This window comes from Geotrypetes seraphini, chromosome 1 (genome assembly GCF_902459505.1).
Source record: "Geotrypetes seraphini chromosome 1, aGeoSer1.1, whole genome shotgun sequence".
Lineage (NCBI taxonomy): Eukaryota > Metazoa > Chordata > Amphibia > Gymnophiona > Dermophiidae > Geotrypetes > Geotrypetes seraphini.
Genome location: NC_047084.1, coordinates 543,066,086 through 543,093,678, shown reverse-complemented (window position 1 = coordinate 543,093,678; position 27,593 = coordinate 543,066,086). Strand labels below are relative to the sequence as shown.

Sequence of the window (27,593 nt, the reverse complement as noted above, 5' to 3'; positions counted from 1 at the left end):
CTTGTGGAACTCTTTGGTGGATTGTTGCTTGTTCAGTGCACCGAAGGATTCAATGCCTACCGGTTCCTAAGACCACTTAGGTGCTGCTAGATGCGATTCTATAAAGTGCCGATTGACAATCAAGCTTAACACCACCTACGAGTTAGGCGCCATCTACAGAATAAGGCCCCAAATGCTCCCATGTTAACTCTAATAGCATGTGCTAATCATGACATGCTAGCTGATTATCACCAATGCACCCCTTCCCTACCCAAGTCGTGCCCCTTCTCAAACAGATTTTTTAAAAAAAATTATTACCACAGTTTAGCACATAAAAACGGGGAAAAAGCTGCACAATTCTTTGTCTTTATGCGGTAGCCTGTTCTGGTGCACTGTGTATTATTGGCACCCTTTAGTAAAAAAGCCCCTTTATGTATTAGGTTTAATAGTCTTTCAATTATCAAATTAATTAGCGGTGGCCCTCAGGTGATACAAGCACTGAGTTTTCCTGAAGGTGATGCCAGTGTGCACAAAAATCTATCAAATTAATTTTAAAAGCAGGTTATATGCAAGTATATTATTTCATCATCACCTAAAGATAAAGTGATAGAAATCCACAGAAGCCACCAACTCTGAAACAAAATTAGGGCTGTTAACAATTTTGACCAACTGCTTTTAATCAGCAGAGTTAATTTCCACATGTTTTATAAGAATAGAGTATAATTCTTAGACTATTAGTCAGTTGCTTCTTAAGACATATTTTTTCTTTTCCTACTGACACTAAAAGCTAAGTCTAAGCTGAAGAAAATACAATGTACCCTTTGTATGCATGGAAAGAAAAAAAAAAATCAGTGGTTCTCAACCCCATCTTCGAGACAGCCCTGCTCATGTTTTCAAAATATCCACAATAAATAGATCAATTTGTTTGCACTGCCTTCATTTTAGGCAAGCCAGTTTCAATCACGCTCATTGTGGAATCCTAAAAGCCTGACTGGCTGGGTATGTCCTGAGATCTGGGTTGACACCCCTCCCTAATTTAAAATAATTTATTACTTGAATAATTCAGTGTGTTTAAATTAATTTTCTGTTTGTAATATATCGGTAATTTTGTTTACAGGGTTGCAAGCTTAAAGAAGCCAACATCTGTGAGTGTACGGCATAAATGGAAACCCCCCTACATTATATATTAACAGCTGCACTGAACGGTGTCACATGAAACGAGGTTCTGACTGAACATCTGCACACACCTTTTGTATCACAAACATACTTCTTTTTCATCAACTGTCCTAGATGGATCAAAACTCTAGCAAGGAGCACTTTGCTATGTTCACATAATGCTATCCATTGTTACCAATTTATTGTATATCTATAGGTCATTTTGTAAAAACAAAGTACAAAATTTGGTATTGTACTGAAATAATTTTCATGTCTGTCTTGCTCACATGGAGCATAATCATAGTTTCTACTGCAAAAGCTTTGCTTCAGAATACATGCCATGTAGTGCTGAGAAAGGTTTAAATCAATGGTTTCCAACGCTGTCCTGGAGGACCACCAGGCCAGTCGGGTTTTCAGGATAGCTCTAATGAATATGCTTGGCACCTCCATTATATGCAGATCTCCCTCATGCATATTCATTAGGGCTATCCTGAAAACCCAACTGGCCTGGTGGTCCTCCAGGACAGGATTGGGAACCACTGGTTTTAAATTATCAAGAGCCTGACTCCATTCCGTTAGAGTCCTTCAGTTCAAAGTTTGATGCTATATAAGTAACAAATTCCTACATTTATATGTTACAAACTTGTTAAATCCCAGCCATGACCATGTGCACACACGGTACTATTGTCACTGCTTACTCCATGAAACAGGCGGTTCCTCATTCTTGTAAAAGCATCAGGAGCTACAGCATCTCCCACATTTAATACAAGCACGTACAGTCATTCTCAGCATAAAATATTTCTAAATAATGCATTTTCTAATCTAGCTGATTTATTTTAAAAAAATATTTTGTTAAAGTCTTTGGGAGCCCATCAAGTTTACCTCCGGGTTTCCTCTACAACTGTGACTAAGTCTTAAAGGGAAACGAACACAAACTGAACTTATAAAATCTTCTTCCAAACTAAAATGTTTTTCCTCTCCTTCCAGATGTAATGCTTATTACTTCCCACACCGTTTTCTAGTTTTACCATTTGTGTTACTGATGTGTGTTTCCCAGGGTTCTAGAACTTGCATGGGGAGGAGGCCAAACTCGGGTACACACTGGCAACCCCAGAGTTAACTTTGGCCACTGTTGTCTTTAGAAAGTAATGTCACCCAAGGCAGTACCCATGGCCATCAACTTCAAAGCCAACCTTGGGGAAGGCCACTTTAATCTTAAAAAAAAAAACAAAAAACACAACAACCCTAAAACACATCTCTCATTTCAACCACAACAAAAAACAAAATGTAGCACCATGGTGATCCTCTATGTAAGCGAGATATCTGGTATGTTGTGCCCACAATAAATTTAGTGGCACTCACCCCCCCCCCCCTTGCTCCTCTACATCTGTTTGTGCGTTATGTGTGCACCGACATTCTTGAGCATAAAACATTTATTGTAATGACAGAAAATGTTCTCATTTGGTGAAAATTCAAGAATACTCAAAAGACAGTTATGCAAAGAGCAGGGTCTTTCTTTTTAACATGGCAGTACAGTTAGAACTCCTAGAATAAATGATGCTCATTATATCTGTTCTTAACATTTTTTCCTCTAGTCTTCGTATTGCAGCATGCTGCCTCGCAAGATCACCTGAATGAGAAGGCATTAATATTGTACTGAGGAATAAAATGCTCCAGGGTTTCCACCCAGCTCCCTCATCCTCTACTACCTTCATCTGCTACTATTTTTCCTTGTTTCTTTGTCCAATATACAAATAACACAGTGAGTTAACAGTGGTGGTTTCCTAATGGAGAATGCACAGTAAAATATGAATCACTGGTGTCATAATTTGGCATTTTCTTTTGGAGTTTATTTTTTCAGTTTTGCGAGGGGGTGAACAAGGAAAGCTGTGGGAATAGGGATGAGAGGGTAAGCGGACCTTTTTATTTATTTATTTTTTCTTTTTGTTGAGGCTGAACCCCAAACCCCTCCATAAAACAATTTTGATATCTGCAAAACCAATAGAAAAAAAGTCCCTTTCTTGGGATAAGCAGTTAGTTGGATCTCTGGTATTCCAAGACCCTGATGCTTCCTGTGATGACATTACTGGAACACACTGTGCTATAATGTCAAGAGCATTGCTAGGAGAAATGGTAGGGTTGTCAAAATCCAACTGGGTATCCTTGGTGTTTGTGCTGCATTCTCCCTACGGGATGACTCGGCCGACTCATGTACTGTATCATCTGTTGAGAAAAAGAAAAAGCATACATCTCAATCAGATTTTACATCTTAAAAACTCTCTCTCCAACCTGCTACAAGAAAAATCTAGTATTCTCTGGAAAGTAGGGTAATTAAACTTGTGCATTCATTAACTTTCATATCTGCATAATAACTTTGGAAATATTTATTTTTATTTGAAATAATATACATATTAACCTTCCTAATTCTATAACAGGCCACCTAAATTTAAGGACCGATTGAGTGCTTAAATTTATAGAATTCTGCCATTCACACTAGAAGAGGGAAAGGGAATAGAATCTGATATATCGCCTTTCTGGGACTGCAATTAAAGTAATTTTACATATTATATACAGGTACCTATTTTGTACCTGGGGCAATTGAGGATTAAGGGGCCCTCTTACAAAGCTGATGTAAGCATGAACTTGTGTTTACCACAGCAAAAAATGTCTTGTTGCAGAGTGCACTGAAGTGTCCAATGGTAATATTGGGATAAGCATGTGCTACTCCCAGTGCTATGGATGGGTCTGAGGGCAGAGAGTGGGCAATTTCTGCATTAATTGGTTAGCACAGCTACATTATGGCATGCTAAATGATTAAGGTTTGCTTAGTGTGTGAGCCCTTAGGCTCTGAATCTATAAAAGGTGCATACAGTTAGGTGATTAGATCAGCACACCTAACTTAATTTTTTAATTGGTTCAATTGGTGCCATTAAAAACAAATTTTTTTTTTTAATTAAATTTTCAGGTAGGCGCTTACCCAAAAAGTAAGCATGGTTAGAAGCAGAGTTTGGGTGTAGAATTAGTTAGGCACTATGGGCCTGATTCTTGAAAATGTGCAGTAGACACGCTACTGCCAATGGACAGCCAATCGGGATGCATGTTTAAAAAAAGAAAAAAAAAAAAACCTTCCTGAGGCAGAATGCCCACATTGTAGGCCTCTGGAATGCATCTATGACAGGGATCTCAAAGTCCCTCCTTGAGGGCCGCAATCCAGTCGGGTTTTCAGGATTTTCCCAATGAATATGCAGGAGATCTATGTGCATGCACTGCTTTCAATGCATATTCATTGGGGAAATCCTGAAAACCCGACTGGATTGCGGCCCTCAAGGAGGGACTTTGAGATCCCTGATCTATGAAGACACGTAGCAATGCTAAGCACACCCATGCCGGGGCACAGGTTCACCCAGAAGTGGCCTTCAGAAGGCTTAAGTATTGGTATGTGGCTTCATAGACAGGATACAGATGCCTGAAATGAAGGCCTGCAAAATAAATCTGTCTGGGAGTGTTGGCACGATTCTGCATAGGATGTCAGTGCATGATTGACATGTGAATGGCCGCTGCTTCTTAGGCAGCCATTGATACCAGCATACTATACAGAATCAGGCCCTATAGGTGCCTACTTTAGGTGACAATATTTTAGGCCAAGAACATTTTGGCCTAATAAACTGGTGCCTGAGCTTCTAATGTCTACTGGCGCCATTCTAAAAATGGTACCTAACTTTGAATGACGTGCGGTATGTGCCATATGTCTAGGCATCTACCAATTTAAGCATCATTTATAGAATCAGGCCCTTCCTGCCTACACGGTGGGTGGTGGTAGGGGCTCACGTACTAATAGTCGTGCACTAATGGGAAAATTAGCATGTGGCCTTTAATAAGGGAAATAGAAAAATCTGCCATTTTGCTCCAGAGGATAAACTGGTCTTAGCACACAGGAATGATCTGTGTAAGGGAGAGCTAAGGTCACATTTTGGTAAAAGAGCCCTTATGTGACTTGCCCAGAGTCACAAGAAGATGCAGTGGGAATCAAACCTGGTTTTTCTAGTTCTCAGGCTGCTGCACTATCCATTAGGTTACTCTTCAACATGGGCTACTGTTAAGATGAGTTATTTTACCACGTCAAGCTATTTTAGCATAGGCTTCCCTTGCATAAAATGAGACCCTATGCTAAAATATCGGAACTTGTGATAAAATAACCCATGCTAATGGTTGCCCATTTCGATAACTTCCCTTCTAACTGTAGACCTATAGGGCTCCTTTTACTAAGCTGCGATAGCGTTTTTAGCGCGCGCTACGCGGCTAGAACTAACGCAAGCTCAATGCTGGCGTTAGCGTCTAACATGCGCGGCAATTCTGTGCACGTTAAAACCGCTATCACAGCTTAGTAAAAGGAGCCCATAGAGTACTAATTGCTATTCTAATATGCATACATGACTTAGCATATAAATACAAGGGAAGGTTACAAGTAGGAATACAGGCATGTTATAGGCATGTCAACGTAATAGGGATAGGGAAGTAAATACTTGTGCAAGACACATATAGTACACAATATATATGCTAATGAATGAGTTTAGTTAATTCACAAATTTATTATTTTGAGACTTTTCAAGTAGTGACACATATTCGGTGATTGGTCCGTGTGTTCTCCTTTAGGGCTAACACCCTGGGGAGCTTCACGTTTCTGAGCATATGACACATACAAAAAAAAAAGATAATTTGTATTTAGCACATGAATTTTGAGCACATTTTGAGCACATGAATTCATTAGCATATATGTTATAGGTGTGGCCAAAATTTATGCAAGCTACTTACAGAATACTGTAGGTTACATGTATAAATGCTGTATTTATAGGTGTACCTTTTTACGCCAGCCATAGATCTGGCATAAATGAACGTCTACATTTATGCATGCCCGTGCTGTCTTACAAAGGTAATCTTTAAGATGTATTTATTTATTTAATTCATTTTCTATTCTGTCTTCCCCAAAGAGCCCAGGACGGTTTACATGTCAACATACACAATATATAGTTAATGGGTTATAATTTGCCATAGTTACAGTACAAGTTGTTTCTGGCACAAACTTTTATCCTAACTCGACACATGCTAGGGAACTAATACCAGTATCCACAATATACAATTTACAGGTTAAATTTGTCATAGTTACAGTGCAATATTTTTCAATACTTACGTGCATGTTATAATAGAATAGGCTCGGACTCACTGACCACACAAATATGTGATTTAAATATTAGCAACTTGATATAGAAGTGCCTTCTAAATCCCTTGCTTTCTCATCAGAGGGAAGTCTGATTTAAGCCATGAATTCCGACTCTGACTATGGTCCAACTAGTTACCATAAGTTAGCTCCATCTACAGTGATCATTCCCAGAAGCAAGCTTGGAGGCACAGATGTTTAGCTGGCTACTACTGTATATACAGGAATATAAACCGAGGTGACCTTTTCTCCCCTAACTGGTGATATATTTAGACATGTTGAGTGTGTGTGTGTTTGGGGGGGGGAGAAGACAGAGGAGGAAGTTACAGTGGAGAAGTGATGATTGTTCCAGCAGATAAGTTGGATGTCACCAGTAAGTAGCTATATATAATATATGAAAACTGGTTTGGTTGTACCAAGAAAAGGCGTTATGTCAAATTTATCACCCCATATTACATTAAAGAGCTATTGGGGATCTTTAATAGTGACCTCTGCTCTTGATATTTCTATATCTTCACAGCTATAAGCCAAAATATTGTTGCTTCAGGGGAGAGTTATGTTACACTTTACATGTTGTGTATGGTAAAACTGCATAGCAAAGTATTTTGGGGAGGTAATTTTATAATAGGTCACCTAGGTTAATTGTACAGGAAGGTGTTTATTGTTTGTTTTATAAAGAAACGTGGTTCCTAGAGGTCCTTTATAAAATACTACATAAATCCTGCAAACATTGCATCTACATTGAAGGACAAACATTTATACCTGTTGGAAGAAGGCCTAAATGTTAGCATGTAATATGCATTTAAGTTATAACCACCTGTGTTCCATTCAGACTCCTCTCTTGAATATGCCTCTGCATATTTCTGAGCTTGAAGTAATTTTCTAAAACCTATTTTACATGTGAAAATGGTATACAAAATACCTCCTTTATGTCTCAAAACAGCTACACAATTTCCTTGAATGTAGGATGGCTTTTTGATGTTTTCCTATAATACTTAAAGTTTGAGTGATTGCTTACTGAATAACTGGGGTGATCTATGAATATTTTGCCTCATGCCTATTTAATTTTCTTTCTTTCTTTCTTTCTTTTTTTTTTTTGGATTAAGGAGACACCAGAGTAAGCTGGTGGAAGATAACATTAACTGAGCCGAGTCACCTGCTAGGAAGAAATAGGTTAGTTTTTAGTGCTGATGGGCAAGGGATTAAAATGCAGGTGTTGGGAATGAGGAGATAAAGGGTTAAAGGTAGAGGTAAACAAATGGGTGATTGGTTGAGGTAAATAGGGAGATGGGAGAGGAGTAGTTTGATGATTGGTCAGGTGTTTTGGCGGGTTGGAGTGTTAGTGTGAGGAAAACAGGGGAAGGATAGGGTAGGACTAGGAAAACTTTATCCCATCTACCCTTCTCCTGGGTTGTGTTGTTGTTAAAGGGTTTCTGGGTTAGGGGGAGTTGGGTGCTTTCAGTGCTTGGGTGAGCGGGGGAGGTCGCAGCTGACAAGGGGAGCGGAAAATGTGGTATTGGACCCAGTTGTATTTTGAGCATCTATAGTTAATAAATAATTAAATGCAACTCATGCAGGCAACATTGCGGCAAGGGGAGGCATGACCTGGCATTACTGTGGGTCATGTTTGGGGGAGGCTACACAGTTTAAGAACTTAAGGGGGGGGGTGTAAAACACATTGGTGATTTGTTGTTGTTTGATATGGATTGGATTGTGAATTTGAGATGATATGGTACAGTTTAAGAACTTAAAAGGAACTAGTTTTGTCACCGAATATCATCATGGGGGTATAAAAACCACATTGGGGGTTTGGGGTTATTCAATATGGATTGTGATGTGATTTTGAGATGATCTTAAGATAGTTAATAAAGCTGCGGTCAAATAATTCTTCCACTAATATGTGTTATGTGATTATTTGTGCGATTAAGTAGTTGTGGGTGTGTCTTGCTATTGGTAGCAGGTGACAGAGTGTGAATGCTAATGTTAACATCTTTAAGCCTAATTTCCTCTTATTATTAATTGTTTTGTATTTCATCTTTCCTATTTCTTTTTCAGATTTATTTTTTTTACATCAAAGTACTTTCTAAAACAGTAAAAAAGAAAACCCATGGAAGCCTAGCCCTCTAGCACTCACATCATAATATTCTCACAAGAAGTCTTAGCAGCCATTTTGGAGACCCAGCAGCCACGAAATGGAAGAGAGTGGGCATTGTTCTGCTCTACTAGACCTCAGGGACTACCAGTAAGCCCAGGAAATAGTTCATAGGAATGGAAGGGCTTGTGGCCCAGTAAGCCCAAGAAATAGATCATAGGAATAGAAGGGCTCGTGGCCCAAAGCCCATTTTGGTGGACCTTGAGCTCCAAGGGAATGTCTTGGGAGGGGGGGAGGCTGTCAAATGGACTTGTACTCACACGTGGAGGCTTCCATGGGGTGTTTTTACTGTCATAGGGTTGTGAGATAGGGTGGACTTGGGTTTCATGTTGAGAGGGATATTAGGGAAGCTTACATTGGGGTGGGGATGTGACAGAGGGGAAGGTTTGCCATCATGATGACCAGATATATCAGGATTTACAGCTACCCCTACAGCAGGCACTTAGACATGCCTTGGTGTTGGTATAAATTATATTAAATTATAATTTCTGGTGGAATTCCTTATGTCATGTTTATAAAATGAAAAGATTTATTGTAATACAGTGCAATTTTTTCAGGAAATTTCAGGATGTGTGGGAACCATTTACAAAGTATTGTACCGATTAGATGACATTTTATTTTTATTTTCACTTAAATTTACAAGTTTGATTGTGAGGGGGGAGGGTAGGGTAAATTTATTGTTACATATTGTATAAGGTATTGGTTATATGATAAGAAAGGGTGGGAAGGGTGGGAGATAAGAGCATATTATTTGTACCATTGATGATTATTAATTGTTATATTTATTGTTTGGATATATTTGTTTGGATATATTGTTACACTTGTTTGGATATATTGTTACACTTTATTGTAAATTTGAAAATGAATAAAGAATTAAAAAAAAAAATTCCAACATTCAGGTTTCCTAAAGCAGACATAGATACCTATAGTACAGAGTATCCATATTGTAGCTCCACCCAGACCACTCCCTATCCAGCTCTCCTTACACCCCTTTGTCATCTGGATGAATTCAGTTTCCCCATGCCTGAGTGGCTCTTGTTCTAAAATGGCATTTATTATATTTATTTACTTACAGAGGCATGATATAGTACCAATCACATACACATGGTGTAGCTAAACAGTTTATAAATGAATCACTGAAGAACTATGGAGAAGGTAGGAGGAGAAGAAGACCATGGGTAAAGAGAGCTTTGGCCATGTGAATTCTATGAAGGGCAAAGAGGCCCACGGTTCAATATCAGTTTGCTCTTTGGACACCTTGTGGTAAAAAATGAAACATAGAATTTTCAGAGGGTCTGTATACTGGAAAGAGTGCAAACTGGATGTGGGGAGGCAGGGATTAGGAAAGTAGATGGCTTTGCATTTGGAAATATTTAGGAGCAGTAGAGTACTGCTACACCAGCATCTGTCAGGAGCTTGTGAGAACATCATCTGTGTGGCTTAAGGGCTACAGCCCTACATTTGAAGAAGAATTAAAAGAGGGGCAAGAAATAAATTGAATAGTGTTGCAGTGAGAATGGACCCCCTGAAAAACACCATATGTGATAGTGCAAGAAGAAGAAAACATGCCATTGTGAGAAACCTGAAAAGTGCACTTTGTGAGAAATTATTCAAACCATTTAAGAACTAAGCCGGAGCTGTAAGATGATGGATAAGAATATTGTCATGTACAAGATCAAAAGCCAAGGACAGTTCCATGGAAACTAAGATGACAGTGAATTGCAGATCAGGAGAAGGGCAGTCAATAGTGATTTGATGCCATGGGCTGCTCTGAAACATCTTATTGTGAAACATCCTTGGCAGGGTGAAGTACCAGATATTTCTCAAGATATTTTGGAGATGTGGGGCAGATCTAAAGGTTACAAATATGATGGTGGGGGAAGGAGGCGAGAAAGGATGTGACTAATGCATGTCTCCAAAATGTATAAATTTAGATGTTTTGGAGACAGAACTGAAAAGGAGAAAGAATAATAGTAAGAATTGTCCTTGAAAAATGCTGAACTAAATAGGCAGGTGATGTTAGGTTCAACTACTATAATGATTCAGCCAGTAAGTAATAATTGAGAAGGGAAACAGTTTGCTGTAGGGAACATGGGATGGAGTTAAATATTTAAATGCTGTCATACAAATGTAGGGGTGCTGTGTGAGAAAGATGTGCTGTACATTCCTGTGCACACCACTTGTCAAACTTCTGAAAATGTGGAAACAGATTTTAAGTGCAAACCATTTTTATTGATCAATAAAGGCATATACACTCAACAAACGAACAGTGGTGGTGTTCAATATAATACAGAAAGACTCCCAACCCAAACCCCTCCCCCCTCCCATTAAGCAAAACAATTATGATTGCTGATAAAAGAAGAAGAATAGCAGAAGCAAAACAGTACAGTCATGGCATCAACAATTTTTCCACTTGTTCCACACTAAGATAGAAACTCTCCCCCCCCCCCCCAAAACATGTCCAATCCAACATCCCAAAAGCTAGTAACAAGAGAGATAGAGAGAAAAAACAAAAAGACCACACAGGAAATAACCAAAAAGAACACCTAAGTCCCGCTCAACACTCCCCACCCCAAGCTAGCCCCCCCCCCCAATCCCCCAGAATAGAGACGAGGTAGAAGAAAACCAAAAAAATAATAGAAAACAGGGTAGATTTAAAGCAAATTTAAAATTTGACTGCGCTTTTGAGGTCATAGAGAATTAAGATAGGGATCCTAAATAGCTAAAAACTGCTTTTCCCGCTTAGAGGTACCTCGTGCATTCTTAGCCTCCCATCCCTATAACTCAAAGATAGCAGTCTATAGCCCCAATATGAGAGGGAATCTGGTGAGGTCCACACTTTCAAAATCGCTTTCAAACCCAAAATACCAAGCTTCCGAACCCACAATCGAGCTCCCTTCCCTCGAACCCCACAGGAACCCTAGAAGCCCAAAAGGAAACAGATTTTAAGAAAGAACGTACAAATCAGAATTAAGTTCTGTTAGTACTTTAAAACAGGATCTGCTCATAATATAGACAATAATGACCTGGATTGTTGGTCATTCCTGCCCAATTGTTGTATATTTTAAAAATGTCAATAAAGATGATTGAACTAAAAAACAAACAAACCAGGATCTGCTGAAGTAGAGCTTGTTCTAAAATATATGGAGACATGGATGTGTATGCTCTGGTTATGTATGACAGGAACATCCAATTCAGAATCATAAACAGGTCAACATGAGCATGTAAGTTTTTGATATGAAATATTTATTTATTCAGTTTTCTATACCATCCTCCCAGCTCAGAATAGTTTACATGGATTTATTCAGGTACTCAAGCATTTTTCCCTGTCTGTCCTGGCAGGCTCACGAACTATCCAATGTACCTGGGGAAATGGGGGGATTAAGTGACTTGCCCAGGGTCACAAGAAGAGCATGGGTTTCAACCCATAAACCGCAGGGTCCTGAGGCTGTAGCTTTAGCCACTGCACCACACTCTCACAGGCCAGAATATACATTTTTACATCAACCATTTTAAAAACACTAATGTTCTTCTATTTTTTTTCCCAGAGTTGTCACAAAGCCCACCACTATTCCTTGCCAGTTTCATTTTTCAGGAGAAGACATCAATCACTGAGGGATTAATGGGACAACCTTCAAGTTTCAATTTATTATTGATTTGATGATTTGATTTGATATACTGCCAGGCAGCCTCATGGAATAGGGATCTGACTCACATATTTACACTTTCAAATTCGTATCAACAATTTCGACGTGCTGTAAAGACGCATCTTTTTATAGAATCTTTTGGAAGTTAGATATTGGTTGTTTATTCATTTCTATTGCTAATCTCTGTGAACCGCATAGAACTTATTGTTATTTGCAGTATACAAGTGAGTTTTTATGTTATGTTATAAAGTCTAAGCGGTTTACAAAGTATAATAAAAAATATATGATAAAAGGGAGTTAAAAACAGAGGCAAGTACAAACAACAAAAACCAGTAACACGATACAATATAGGTAGAGGAATTAAGTTTACATAGAAGTCATTTTTTTAGAAAAAAAAGGGGAGGGGGAGGAACACAAGAAAAAGGGAAGAAAAAATGTTTTCCTGATTACTATCAACGAAGAGGATCTCTTATATATTGAATTTGAGCAGAAATGTTTTAAGATACGATTTGAATTTGGATACACAGTCTTCTTGTCTAAGATGATTTGGAAGGGCATTCCACAACTGAAAAAATAGTTTTGCGCGTGGTGTCATAAACCTTCCATAGTTTCTCCAGTAGAGCGCTGCACAATAGAAGCACATTTCTGAAACATAGATTGCTAAAGTAGCTTTCATCTTTTTGGACATAAACATGCGTTCCCTTTCTGAAATGGAGAATGCACATTTATTTATAGACTTACCCAATACAAGCGCAGACCAAACCCCGTAGCCATATGTATGTTTTAGAGCAGGGGTGTCAAACTCAATCAAATAAGGGTCCGAAATCTAAAACACAGGCTAAGTCGCGGGCCAAATTTTTTATTAAGATATTTACCCCCTTCTTTTACTAAGGTGCGCTATGCATTTTAGCGCATGCTAACTGCTAGTGCGTCCATAGACTAACATGCACACATTAGCGCACGCTAAAGCGCTTAGCGCACCTTTGTAAAAGGAGCCTTTTGTCTTAGTAGGGTTACAACTTCTCCAACCACACTGGCTCTGTGGTACAAACAAAATAAATAAAAAATAATTTTCCTCTCTCTTTTAGGTCCTAGTTCATGCTTGCTATCTAACACCAGTTCTGACAGGATACACATTTCAAATCTGACATATTGTAATCACAAAATAGAAAATAAAATTATTTTTTCTATCTTGTGTTGTCTGGTCATTTTGTTTTTCCATCATCTTGGTCCCAGTTTTTCTTTCTCTTTTTTGTTTATCTTCTACTAATTCTCTTTCCAGTGTCTGCTGTCCATTTTTTCTCCTCTTTTCTCTTGTTCTATTCCCTCCTTATGCTTGTCTCCAACATAATGATTTTTCCCATTCAGCTTTCTTAACTTTTTCTTTTCTTTTTTGCCTCTGTCTACTCAAATCTTGCCCGCTCTCTCACCCTTCTTCTTTAAAAATTTTCAGCTACCTTTCAATTCTCCATCTTCTCTCAGTCCCTAGCTCTCCCATTTTCCATCTCACTCCTTTCTCAGCCTCCTCTTTCTTTCTATCTACTTTCCATTACCACATCTCTCCTCCTCTCTCCTACATTTTGCACCCTCTCTTTTCTGTTTTTCTTCTTCCCTCCCCCCTTGATGCTGAACAATGAGATGGAAAGGGGGGGGGGGAGAGCTGCTGCATCTCTTTCTCCCTTCTACACCCAGGCTTAACCATCCCCAGATCCAACTTCTCTCCATTTCTCTTCCCAATTGCCCCCCATCCCATATCCCCCCTGGTCCACCATTTCTCCTTTTCTCTTCCCAACAGTTCTCCAATTATCTCTTTCCCTCTTCCTCTATACCATCCCAGGTCCAATTTCTTTCCTTTCAGACCATTGCCCACCATCTCTCTCTCTCTCTCTCTCTCTGTCCTCTGTTTCTGGCCCCATAAGCTCTCCACCCATGCCCAATCTGGCACTGCTTTTAATATTCTCCCCCTTCATACTTAAAAACAAAACAAAACAAAAAAACAGTTAGTCCAGGAGGCTTCCTCAGCCCAGCATGTCCTCCCCCTTCTCTTCACACCGGTCCGATGTCACCCTCACTTTCTGTCATGCTGAAAAATCTGCTGGCTTCAGCAGTGATTCAGCAATGTTGCCCGCTGCTCCCTTTCCCGCTTTCCGTCTGCCGTGGTCCACCTGGGTGGAAACAGGAAGTTTCATCATTGGAGACAGACCATGGCAGACGGAAAACAAGAATGAGAGCCACTCATGTTTGAACTTTGCCTTCCCCTGATTAACAGGACCCTTATGTGCTTCGCAGAGTTTTTTTTCTATGGTTTTGAATGTCTGTAACTATTTACAACTATTTAAACATAGAAACATGATGGCAGATAAAGGCCAAATGGCCTATCCAATTTTACCCATTCGAAGTAACCATTATCTCTTCCTCTCTCTAAGAGATCCCACATGCCTATCCCACACTTTCTTGAATTCAGACACAGCTCTGTCTCCACCACCTCTTCAAGGAGACTGTTACATCGATCTACTACAAAAGTATTTCCTTAGATTACTCCTTATGCCCTCTCATTCCAGAACTTCTTTTCAAATGAAAGAGACTTGACTCATGCGCATTTACACCACGTAGGTATTTAAACATCTCTATCATATCTCCCCTCTCCCGCCTTTCCTCTAAATATACTAAATATACATATTGAGATCTTTAAGTCAATCCCCATATGCCTTATGACAAAGACCACGCACCATTTAGTAGCCTTCCTCTGGACCGACTCCATCCTTTTTATATCTTTTTGAAAGTACGGTCTTACCAGAGTCTTATACAGGGGCATCAATACCCTCCTTTTCCCTACTGGTCATGCTTCTCCCTATGTACCATAGCATCCTTCTAGCTTTCGCCGTCGCCTTTTCAATCCATTTGGCCACCTTAAAATCACATCCAAGTCCTGCTCTTCTGTCGTGCACACAAGTTCTTCACCACCCAAACCAGTGGTTCCCAATCCTGTCCTGGAGGACCACCAGTCAGTCAGGTTTTCGAGATAGCCTTAATCAATATGCATGGGGCAGATTTGCATGCCTGTCACCTCCATTATATACAAATCTGTCTCATGCATATTTATTAAGGTTTAAGTGGATTGGAGAAATAACCTTTCGGTTTGTGCAGTGGCCTGAGAACCAGTGGAACTACATTTGATTCCTGCTGATCTTTGTGACTCTGAGCAAATAATTTAACCCTACATTACCCCAGGTACAAATAAGTACCTACATATAATAGGTAAACTTCTGTGATTGGAATCACAGGAAGGCTGTCTCAAATCCTATCCTTTTTTCCTTAAGTAGAGCCGCTGGTGCTCCCTTCAACCCCACCCAGGGAGTGACCTCTATACTAATGTGTAAATGCTCATACAAGATTTGCAAAAGATACACTTTTGGTTTTAGATTTATTTGCCTATCTAAACCCAAACTAAAAGTAAATTCTAGCCAAGACGCAATAGGGAGTTCTCTGCCCAAGCAAGCTTACAATTTAAATAAGTGTCTGAGGCAATGGAGGTTGAAGTGACTTGCTGAAGGTCACAAGGAGCACCCCTTGGAGAAGTGGGACCTATGTTTCAGAGTAGAGGGTAGCCTCATTTTTAGCGCACTAGGCTGATAGCAAGAAGGCCCAGTTCAAATCTCACTGCTAGTGGCATTTCAAGGGTAAGTGGTGCCCCTCCCCCTTCTTCTCCCACCCCTGCCACACAAGCTCCCCCTTTTCCTTCCCTTCGTACCTTTTTAATTTTCCTGGTGAGAGCAATAGTATGAACTTGCTGCCCACTTCAGGTCGGCTATCCCTCTGATGTCACTTCTTAGGCGCAGGGCCTGGAAGTGATGTCATAGAGAGGCGACACTGATGCAGGAAGCAAGTTCATAATGCTGCTCAAGCAGGAAAAATTAAACAGGTACGAGGGAAGGGAAAGGGCGCATACATGTGGCGGGGGAGGGGGGGGAAGGTGCCTGCGCCCTTTACAAAGATCATGCCCGGGGTGGACCCCCCGCAACCCCATTACTATGCCAGTGCCCACTTCTGCTCCTTATGATCACGGGAAAAATCACTTAACCCTCCATTGCCTCAGGTAAAAACTTAGATTGTACGTCCTCCAGGGACAGGAAACTATCTACTGTACCTAAATGTAACTCACTTTGGACTACACTCATCTCTCAATATTCACGGGGGTTAAGGGCAGGACCGGCACGCAAATATTGAAAATTTGTGAATAATTTTTGGGCCGACTCTGACCACCCCCGCCTCCCTTCTTAAGTTGATTAATACCCAAATCTACAGCCAAATGCACCAGACCTTACCTGGTGGTCTAGTGGTCTGTCAGGGAAGGAGCAATCTTCCTATGCTACTACCCCGTGCAGATCACTCATCCAAAATGGCTGCCATGAGTTCCCTTAGTCTCTCGCTTATTTTTGGGGTAGGGGAAAGCAAAATAAAAGTCCACTGCTGGTACTGGGACCTTTCTAAATGCTGCAGCAGACCCTTCCAACTCTCCCTCCCCACGCCAACTGCAAGACTGACATATCATTACCTACTTCCAAAAGCCACTGTCACGGCAGCAATCTAAACAGGCTGCTTCGGGCCTTCTCACATTGGGATGTTCCACTGCCACGTTGCTGATGACATCATCAGTGATTTTGAATGTTTGAGGCTTGTGCAGATGAGGACAGAGCTTGCAGGAATGGAGCAGGGAAAGGAAAAGAACTCTCCGGGATGGGGTGGGAAAATGAGTTCCCGTGGGGACAGAGAATAATTTGTCCCCATGTCATTCTCTAACATGTAACTAACATTTAGGCTTGTGACTGAATACACATGACCTGCAACCTGGCAGTTCCAGCTGCTTGTTATTTGCACAACCGTTATTTTTTTTTCAAAACACATTGTGGACCAGCTATCATTGATCAATTGATGCTCTTATTCCCAGCACTTTTGCAGACTCCTGAAGAAGGTGCTGTTATAGTATCGAAACACTTACAGTGTTGAATCTTTGCTTATATAGGCCTAGATTCACTAAACCTCCAAACCGTACACAATCCATTTCCGTTTGCATACCGGCCGATGAATTCAGTAAAGGCCGGCATGTAAATGGGGACGATCGTTAACACGTTCCTTACCCACGGCTGGGATCAATAGAGAGCGATCCCCACTTATGCGCACACCCTGACAGGAGAAGCAGCCTCCTGTCACTTCTGTCAGGGCTCAGCCCAGATCTCTCTTGCCTGCTCCCGGACTCTCCTGCTCTCTGCCGCCATTCCCTGCAGTGCAAGCCTGTGGTTTTAAAGCAGGCCTGCACTGCGCGAAACGGCGGCAGAGAGCAGGAGAGTCCAGCGAGCAGAGAAGAGAGATCGGACACCGGCCCGACACCCTGGCCCAGCCCAACCCCCCCTCCAGGCCCCGATCTCTCCTGCCTGCCCTGCTCTGCTCAGATCTCTCTCTCCCTCCCTGCGACCAGCACGGCCCTTGCCCCCCTCATGGCATGGCCCTCATGGCACAGCCCTCGCCCTCCCCCCAACTGGCACGGCCCTTCTGCAGCACCAAAAAGTTGGGAGCAGGAGGGGTGCTCAGTCCCTCCTGCTCCTAGGCCTCCCACCCCCGGCCCACCCCTGGTCGGCACAGACGGTCAGGCCCAGCCCACCCACCACGGTACCTTTGAAATAGTTGGGATCAGGAGGGGTGCCCAGTCCCTCCTGCTCCTTGTGAAAAGGCTCCCTCATCTTTGGAAGCAGGAGGGGTGCCTGGATCCTCCTGCTCCTACGCCACGTCAATCTTCAGGAGCAGGAGGACAATCCTCCTGCTGCTCTGGCCAGCTGCCGCCCAATAGCGGCCTTAGACCCCGCCCCGGCGCATCATCTGGATGCACGGGGAGGGGCCTAAGGCACTGATTGGCTGAGGCGCCTCGAGCTCCTCCATTGGAGGAGCCTGAGGTGCCTTAGCCAATCAATGCCTTAGGCCTCTCCCCGTGCATCAGATGATGCGGCGGGGCCTAAGGCTGCTATTGGGTGGCAGTCGGTTGGAGCAGCAGGAGCAATTTCAACATATTGTCCATGATGAATGTCCTATCTTGGGATTAAAATAATGTATACAAATCTGCTTTAGTAGTGTATTTTCCTTGGCAAGCAGGCATGGGATGGTTGTAGAGATCATACTGATAAAGAAATGGGGGCATGGATGACTGGATTAGGATCTTCAGTGACAAAGTAGTTAGGGTCAGCCAATGGAAGGGCCAAGAGCGCCTTGTCTTCTGACAACTATTTTATCATTACACAGCTTATTTTTATGACTATAGGCCAGGGATGTCAAAGTCCCTCCTCTAGGGCCGCAATCCAGTCAGGTTTTCAGGATTTCCCCAATGAATATGCATGAGATCTATTAGCATACAATGAAAGCAATGCATGCAAATAGATCTCATGCATATTCATTGGGGAAATCCTGAAAACCCGACTGGATTGCGGCCCTCGTGGAGGGACTTTGACACCCCTGCTATAGGTAAAATAGCAATAGCTGATTGAGACTTGCTGAAACATAACAGCATCATTGATATCTACGATGATGCTGTATCCCAAAAATATTATGGGTGAAAAAAACAAAACATCATGCCGGTAAAGTTCCCCTGTAGTCTCTGAAGTAACATGGGTCAATTCTTAAACTCTGTGTTTGTTCATTTATTTATTTAAAACATTTATAATCTTGCATACCACAAAATCAATGCAGGCTACAAAAAAGGCATACATAGCAAATTAAAACAAAACACATAATACTACAGACTTCTACACCAAAAAAATACACTTATCTATTATGCAAGGAAGGAAAGGCTCTTTGAAACAAATGCACCTTCATTACTTCATGAAACTACAAGTGGAGATATGTGTCAAATTGACTGGTAATCATTCCACAACCGTGGACCTGCCACCAAAAATACCCGCAACCTTGTAAAATGACAGTTGTACCTTCGATTCATCAAGTACGACTAACAGCTGCTGATCATGTAAACATCAACTCCTTGATTGTAGTTCCTCCCCATTTTTTCCTTTCGTTTGAAGTAAGTCCCCCAAAAATTGTTTTTCCCCTCCTCCCCCCCCATTTTAAATGTACATTTCTTTGAAAGTCTGAAAAAGCGATTTCTATCAAATTTTAAATAAACTTGGCAAAAGATTGGACAACACAGGGGCTCAAATCACGATATACCACTTTATATACCAACACCAACAATTGAGCAGTTCTTAAATGCCAGCTATATCCAATAGTTCAGCACTGGCTGATATCCAAATATCAGTGTTGAATATCCATCTTGGCAGCGAGTACTGCTGTAATCAGGACAGTGGCACTATCTAGTGTCATATCCAGATAACTTAGAATAGCCTGTTCCTGTCCTAAGTTATGCAGATAATGGTGACAAATATTTCCACTATTGAAATAATTTATGTTTCCGCTCCACGATGACCCCAGTGCTATCTGGGTAGGACATGGCAGCCTGCAATGATTTTCGGCACCATTATCTGGATCATCCCACTGAAAACCATTGACTGGTCCCAGTGAGTGGTGATTATCCAGGTAACAGGTGCTACTACCCAGATAAGGAGCCTTTTTACCAGGGGTGAGGAATTGGCGTCATAAACAATGTTGAGTGGAGCTGGAGTTGGTAAAAAAATGTACAGACTCTGACTCCAGCTTCAAAATAAAAACGTACATTATAATATATGGTAAAATTTTAAGCCTATTTCTATAAGGCATATAGGTGGCATTATGGACTCCTTTTACGAAGCTGCGGTAGCGGTTTAACACGCGTAATAGCACGCGCTAAACCGCCGGCCGCACTAGCCGCTACCACCTCCTCTTGAGCAGGCGGCGGTAGTTTTTCGGCCAGCGCGGGAGTTAGCGCGTGATGAAAAGTCACATGCGTTAAAACCCGCTAGCGCAGCTTTGTAAAAGGAGCCCTACATCATATAGAACTGATCCATAAAAGCAGCCAAAATCACAGCTATTGCTAACTCACATACATTTACAATTACACCTGAATCACATAAAAATATGTACATTCTTGACACCAGGAAGTGGAGGCAATTTTTTAAGAGACATTTTAAATGTATGTAAAAATCATAAATGCCTAAGTTCCCATCTTAGAAAGCTAGGATATGCATATTTCAAACCTGAGTGTGTGCAAATAGCAACAGGTATGGTCTGGGCATATTTTGGGAAGGACTAGGCCACTAGGGTATGTCCAGAAAATCTAAATGTATTCCCCATTTTAGAAGGGGAATAAAAATGTATGTTCCGACACCTCGACATTGTGATTTACATCTCCTCTGACTCAAGAGCAAATTATGGCACCATCACTTGCCTGAATTTGCCAAAACTTGTTTATGAGCTAATTTCCCCACCCCTATTAGCATGTTCCAGGAATTCACAGCCCCCTTCCCCAATTAGAAGGCCCCATGACCCCCTCAATTTGGAATCCCCCCCTTTCAACATCAGATGCTTTCTCCCCCACAAACACTATAACAGCTGGTATATGATTCCCCCCTCTCCCAGCTTACCAGGAGGGTACTTTGAAGGTCTAGGCCAGTGGTCTCAAACTCTTTGCAGGACCACATTTTGGATTTGTAGGTACTTGGAGGGCCTCAGAAAAAATAGTTAATGTCAATTTTGCATGAGTTAAAACTCTTTATAGTTTATAAATCTTTCCTTTTGGCTAAGTCTTAATAATAATAATGTAATTTATAGCTTAAGAGACATATGATGAAGAAACTGTTTTATTTTACTTTTGCAATTATGATAAACATACTGGCGGGCCTCATGTGCCCCCCCCCCCCTCCCCCGGGCCTCGAGTTTGAGACCACTAGTCTAGGCCATGGAAGCTATTTTGTCCAAGGAGAAAGCATGGGAAGAAGTAATTGGAGATCACTCCTGTCTAAGCTAGCCACTACAGCAGCAACAGTATGCTAGGCCCAGGAGCAGCCTTTGAGGATGCCCAGAAAGGAGGGGGGGGGGCTCCTTTGTGTGTATGTGAGGAAGAAGGAGGCAGCTTCTGTTCTAGGGTGGGGACTCTTCCCATTTGGGGGCTGTGCTGTGCAGGGCGGAATGAGGCAGGGATGGGTAGGGCCAGTTTCAGTGTTAGCCAAAACTGAACTGTAAATTATGGCAGCCAATTTGTTTTTCAGCGAAAACCAAAAAACCTGGTTTTGGTTGGCTCCTAGGTAGAGGAACAGAGTATCAAGCGTTTTGTTGTTGTTGTGCATCCAGAAACTTCTTTTCAGCAATAACTCCCATGTTCCCCTGCCTATCTTTCTTTTCAATTACTCTTTCCTCATCTGTTTATTAATATAGCTCACTTTTTTTATTTCCTCCCTCACTACTCTTTCCTGCTCCTTTTATCTTATTACTTCCACCATTTCCTATATTTTCCCCATCCTTTGCCAAACTCCTACTCAGTAGCCATCCCTTCTTTTCTCTCCACTCACCTCTCTTGTCTTTCATTTTCCAACTTTTTTTCCACTCCTTTTCTTACTCTTTCTCTATCTCATTTCTCAGTTTATTGTTAACAGTGTTGCAGAGACAATGACTAGAAGCTCTATTATACCTATAGAACCATCCACACCTAACAAATCTACATGAGCTATATAGCTATCTAGGTACCTGGGAGATATTTCTGCTTTCTGTCTCTGCCCGCATCGAACAAAAGTCATGAGGACAAAGAATTTAAATAATGGTGTGGAGCAGACTTAAAATAACTGGGAGCTTCAACTTTGTCACCCCACCATTTTATGTTAAAAGTCTAACTTGTGATTATTAGAATTGTGCAGCAGATATGAAGGTACTTACCTCTATAATACTCTTTTCTGTAGAACAGCATATGATTACTTATGGATAGGTTGAGTACCCCAACTCACAAGCTGGATTGCAGAAGATGTCAATCATTTTTCTCAGTTCCGCCTCCTTGTCCCCTAGGTAGTGCCCTCTCCTTCAGGCCATACCAAAGCAAGTGATAACCCTTAAAAGAGAGAAATTGCAACAAGGAGGGGTTTGGGGAATGCCTCAGTAATGTTAATTGCAATCTGCTTTGCACAAGAAAACAAAAAGGCAGTAAACATTCAATAAGAACTGGCAACATAAAGGTGGAACCAACCTCTCTACCTACCTGTGTGTAACCAGCACTAACACTTGTATAGCTCTTCATAAATAGCATACTTTAATTGGAGTGACTCCACTATTCTGCCATCCCCAAATTATCTTTTCATCTTTTTGGCTGTCAGGAGGCACATCCTCCTAGGGTCAGCGGTGACCATGCAGATGCATTTTGCCAGTGACACAGAGTTGCCTCTATACAACAGCCAAGCTCTGTAGGATTCAGTAACCCATGGAGAAACCAGAGGAGGCTAAGACCATGGCTCCTACTCTCCTTGTGTAGTCCGCAGCATGCGGTACATGGATGCTTCTTAGGTGAGCATTCAGCACATCCCTGGCATGATATAGGGGTTAGACCACCTGTGGAATCCATTATAACTGATTTAAACCAAAAACTGAATGTTTTGAGGCAGATAGAGGTTTTTAAAATAAAACTGGGGAATCCAAAACGGCCACTGTGGGTGCTTTTTGGCACTAAAAACGGCTCATGGGAACAAAACTAATTTTTCTGAAATCATGAAAATAGGATTTTAGTGGGGACACTTGGGACAACCCCAGAAATCCTTAGTTTTGTTAAATTCAGACCCAATCCAATGTCTCCCATAGACAGTAATAGTGCTGCCTGATTCACGATTCGAATCGGTTCACCAATTCACTTCGGGTGAATCGATTTGAATCGTTTCCAAACAAAAAAAAAATCAGTTCCCAATTCGGCTGATCCCCCCCCCCCCCTCACCTCCCTAAAGCAGGAGCGGCAGTGCTGCTCTTGCTGGCTGGCCGCTGCCGCACCTGCTTTAGAGGGCGAGGGGGGAGGGTCAGTCAAAGTGCTGCTATCCGGCTTCCCCCCCTGGCGTCCATTTCTCTCCCCTGGTGTCCGGCTTCTGCTCAGGCCTCCCTGCAACGTTTACCATGGAGAAGCAGCCTGCAGATAAGATTGCGATGCTAGCGATCTTTCCACTGCTTTGGAGCTGTGTCCTCCACGATCCTGGTCCTGACGTCAGAGGAGGGGCGGGACCGCGGCAGAGGAAACAGCTCTGAAGCAGTAGAAAGATCGCTAGCATCGCAATCTTATCTGCAGGCTGTTTCTCAATGGTACAGGGAGGCCTGGGGGGAAACCGGACACCAAGGGAGGCCAGGGAGAATACACAGGCCTTCCAGGGGGGGGGGGGGAGCAGTCCTTCGGGGTGGGAAGTAGGACAGGCCTTCAGGGGGGACAGGCAGGCAGGCCTTCAGGGGGAACAGGCAGGCAAGCCTTTAAGGGGGACAGGCCTTCAAGGGGGGAGACAGGCCTTCTGGGGGAGGTGCAGGCCTTCAGGGGGGGCAGACCTTCAAGGGGGGACAGTCAGGCAGGCCTTCGGGGGGGATGCAGACCTTTAAGGGGGGGACAGGCCTTTAGGGGAAGGTGCAGGTCTCAGGGGGACAGACCTTCAAGGGGGGGACAGGCAGGCAGACCTTTGGGGGATGCAGGCCTTCAAGGGGGGACAGGCAGATCTTCAGGGGTGGGGTGCAGGCCTTCAGGGGAGACAGATCTTCAGGGGAGGGGGACCCTGGTGTAGAAGTACACAGAGGGAGGGAGGGAAGAGGGGGTTCAAAGTGACATGCATATGCTGGACTTTGGGGGGGTGAAGAAATAATGGGTCTGAAAATAGAGGAGAAGGAGAGAGATGATGGACAATGGGATTTAGGGAGGGAAGGAACAGAAAGGGAGAGAAGTTGGACACAAGGAATGGTGTGGAGGGGGGATAGAGATACTGAATAGGAGGGTAGTTGGGAAGAGAAAGGGAGAGATGGTGGACCCTGGGTGGTGGGGAAGGAGGGAGAGATGCTGGATGAAAGGGCAGTTGAGAAAAGGTGGATCTGTGGATGGAGACGAAAAAAAGGAAAGATGCCAGACCTCCGGGGGAGGGAAGGGAAACGGAAGGGGAGGACAGAGATGGCAGATGGATGGTTAGCATGGAGAAAGAAGAAAGAAGGAGACCCTGACAAGCAAGACAACCAGAGCCTGGGACCAATAAGATTTGGATATTGACCAGACAACAAAAGGTAGAAAAAATAATTTTATTTTCTGTTTTGTGATTACAATATGTCAGATTTGAAATGTGTATCCTGCCAGAGCTGGTGTTAGACCGCAAACGTGAGCTAGGATTTAACAGAGAGAGGAAAAGTCCTTTTGCTTCTTTATGTTGTTTACACCACAGCACCAGTGTGGTTAGGAAAAGCCAAAGGGGTGAAAAAGCTATAAAATAAACCCACCAGGATGTTGAAAATAACACCCAATTGGGCAGGAAAATCGAATCGAAAAACCAATTCAATAGGCTGAATCAAATCGGAATTTTTTTTCCTGAATCGGGCAGCACTAGACAGTAATGATCTGTACTCACATGACTGCCATGTGCTGTGGCTGCATCTGCTTCACCTTTTATTATTATTAAGTTTCAAGTTTTATTAAAATTTGTTATACCGCCTATAGTAACAGCTAGGTGGTGTACAATAGTAAAATTATAAAATTTGGAAAACAAATATTAACACTTACAGTTCAAACAGAAAGACATAACATTATTTATGTTAATTACTTTTGATTACAAGGGGTTAGAGGGGAGAACTACAATTTTAAATAGGAAAGAGAAATCTCAAATTAACTTGTGAAAACTTATCAAAATCCAAATAAACGTAAAGGAAAATCGATAATGGAAATGATAGAAACATAGAAAAAAAGTGGCAGAAAAGGGCTATAGCCCACCAAGTCTGCCCATTCCAAATATCCCCTCCCCTGAATTCACTCCCTAAAAGATCCCACGTGAGTATCCCATTTTCTCTTAAAATCCGTTACGCTGCTGGCCTCTATCACCTGGAGTGGGAGTCTGTTCCAATGATCCACTACTCTTTCGGTGAAGAAGTACTTCCTGGAGTCGCCATGAAACTTCCCTCCCCTGATTTTCAGCGGATGCCCTCTGGTGGTCGAGGGTCCCATGAGCCAGAAGATATCATCTTCTGACTCGACATGTCCTGTGATGTACTTATACATTTCAATCATGTCTCCCCGTTCTCTTCTTTCCTCGAGTGAGTACAGCCGCAATTTCTTTAGTCTTTCTTCATACGTGAGATCCTTGAGCCCCAAGACCATCCTGGTGGCCGTTCGCTGAACCGACTCGATCCTCAGCACATCCTTTCGGTAGTGTGGTTTCCAAAACTGAACACAGTACTCTAAGTGAGGCCTCACCATGGATCTGTACAACGGCATCATGACTTCAGGTCTCCTGCTGACAAAACCTCTGCGAATACACCCCATCATGTCTTGCCCTGGAGGAAGCCTTCTCCACTTGATTGGCAACCTTCATGTCCTCACTAATGATCACCCCTAGATCACGTTCCGCCGTGGTCCTAACCAAGGTCTCACCATTTAGTACATAAGTTCTATGCGGGTTTCTCTTACCCAGGTGCATTATCTTGCATTTTTGGGCATTGAAGCCTAGCTGCCAAGTAGTTGACCATTGTTCCAGCAGCAGTAGGTCGTGTGTCATATTATCAGTCAATAAGCTTTTGCCTACTATGTTGCAAAGTTTGGCGTCATCGGCGAACAGTGATACCCTTCCTTTAAGTCCTTGCGTCATATCTCTTATGAATAAGTTAAATAGAATAGGGCCCAGGACCGAGCCCTGCGGCACTCCGCTGATAACGTCCGATGCTTCGGATGGGGTACCGTTCACCACCACCTTCTGAAGTCTACCACTCAGCCAATCCCCAACCCATGTAGTTAGAGTGTCTCCTAATCCTATCGATTTCAGTTTGTTCAGTAGTCTTCGATGAGAGATGCTATCAAATGCTTTACTGAAGTCTAAATATACCAAGTCCAGTGACTCTCCGGCGTCCAGTTGTCTAGTAACCCAGTCAAAAAAGCTAATCAGATTAGATTGGCAGGATCTACCCTGGGTGAACCCGTGTTGGTGTGGATCACGCAGTTTTTCTTCGTCTAGGATTGTGTCAAGATTCTGTTTGATCAGTGTTTCCATAAGTTTACACACTATAGACATGAGACTCACTGGTCTGTAGTTTGCTGCCTCTGTCCTGCAGCCCTTTTTGTGGAGTGGGATTACATTGGTGGTTTTCCAGTCTAAGGGGACCCTTCCTGTGCGTAGAGAAAGATTGAAAAGAACAGATAATGGTTCTGCCAGGACTTCCCTTAATACCCTGAGCATTCTGGGGTGTAGGTTATCCGGTCCCATGGCTTTGTTTACTTTGAGTCTTGATAGTTCGTCGTAGATGCTACTGGGTGTAAATTTGAAATCTTGAAACGGGTCTTTCTGGTTATCTCCCGTCTCAATTGCTTCTGATATTTTATTCTGTATCATAGCTTGAAACCAGGAAAAGACCTCAAAACGCCAAAGTGTGTATAAGACTTGCTTGTAAAAACACTTAAGAGGGGCTTGAACATCATCACTGGTCAAAAAAACCCCCGATGATTTTTCTTTCTATTTGATGTGTTTTTTAAATCAAATCTTTTGTGTATGTGCTAAACATGAACTTTTGCAGGCTTTCTACTAGCAGTTTGAAAATTGATTTTATTTTCGTTTTCAGAATGCTTATATTGTTTCTATATATTTATGATGGTGAGCTGACCAGGTCCTGCTGCAGCAAAGCATCCCCAAACCATGACACTTCCACCTCCATGCTTCACAGTTGATATGAGGTTCTTTTCCTGGAATGTTGTATTTGGTGTATGCCAAACATGTCTTCTTTTCTGGTGTCCAAATAATTCAATTTTAGACTCATCTGTCCATAGAACACTATTCCAGAATTCCTGGTGTTTGCCTACATTCTCTGGCAAACTTCAGTCTGGCCTTATGTTTCTCTTAGCAAAGGTTTCATCCTTGCATACCTCACATGGAAGTTAAATTTGTGCAATCTCTTTCTGATTGTAGAGGCATACACTTTCATATCAACAGTAGTAAGAGCCTGCTGTAGGTCCCATTGGAGACTTCTTTTAGCATCTTGCAGTCTTTGGAGGGGCACTGTCTTCTCCATTACAGCACTGCAACGGAATTCACTGCCGATATATATCAGGGAAGAAAAGTTGCTTAATAAGTTTAAGGACTTTTTAAATACTGGATCTTCAAAGATGCTTTCAATTGAGTTTTTCAGATTCTATAGAACTCAAATATTCCTCAAAGAGCTATTACCCCTCTAAAAGAAAATTAATGGGTGACAATTCCCTGTCCTAATGTTCTAACCTATGTCTTGTCTCGTGTATTGTCAGTCTTAAAATATGCTTTTTTTTTTTTTTTTTTTTACTAAAGCCCTG

General features: G+C 42.1%; 1 protein-coding gene across 2 annotated transcripts in view; it reads right to left on the bottom strand.

Moving 5' to 3' along the window:
- Window positions 1–851: 851 nt before the first annotated feature.
- Window positions 852–27,593, bottom strand: part of EFNA5 (ephrin A5) — a 627,805-nt gene continuing 601,063 nt past the window's right edge. For both annotated transcript variants that reach the window (XM_033929151.1, XM_033929152.1), the window contains one exon: window positions 852–3,357. In XM_033929151.1, coding sequence (XP_033785042.1) covers window positions 3,236–3,357 — 122 coding nt within the window. In that variant the 3' untranslated portion in view covers window positions 852–3,235. The remainder of the gene's footprint in view (window positions 3,358–27,593) is intronic.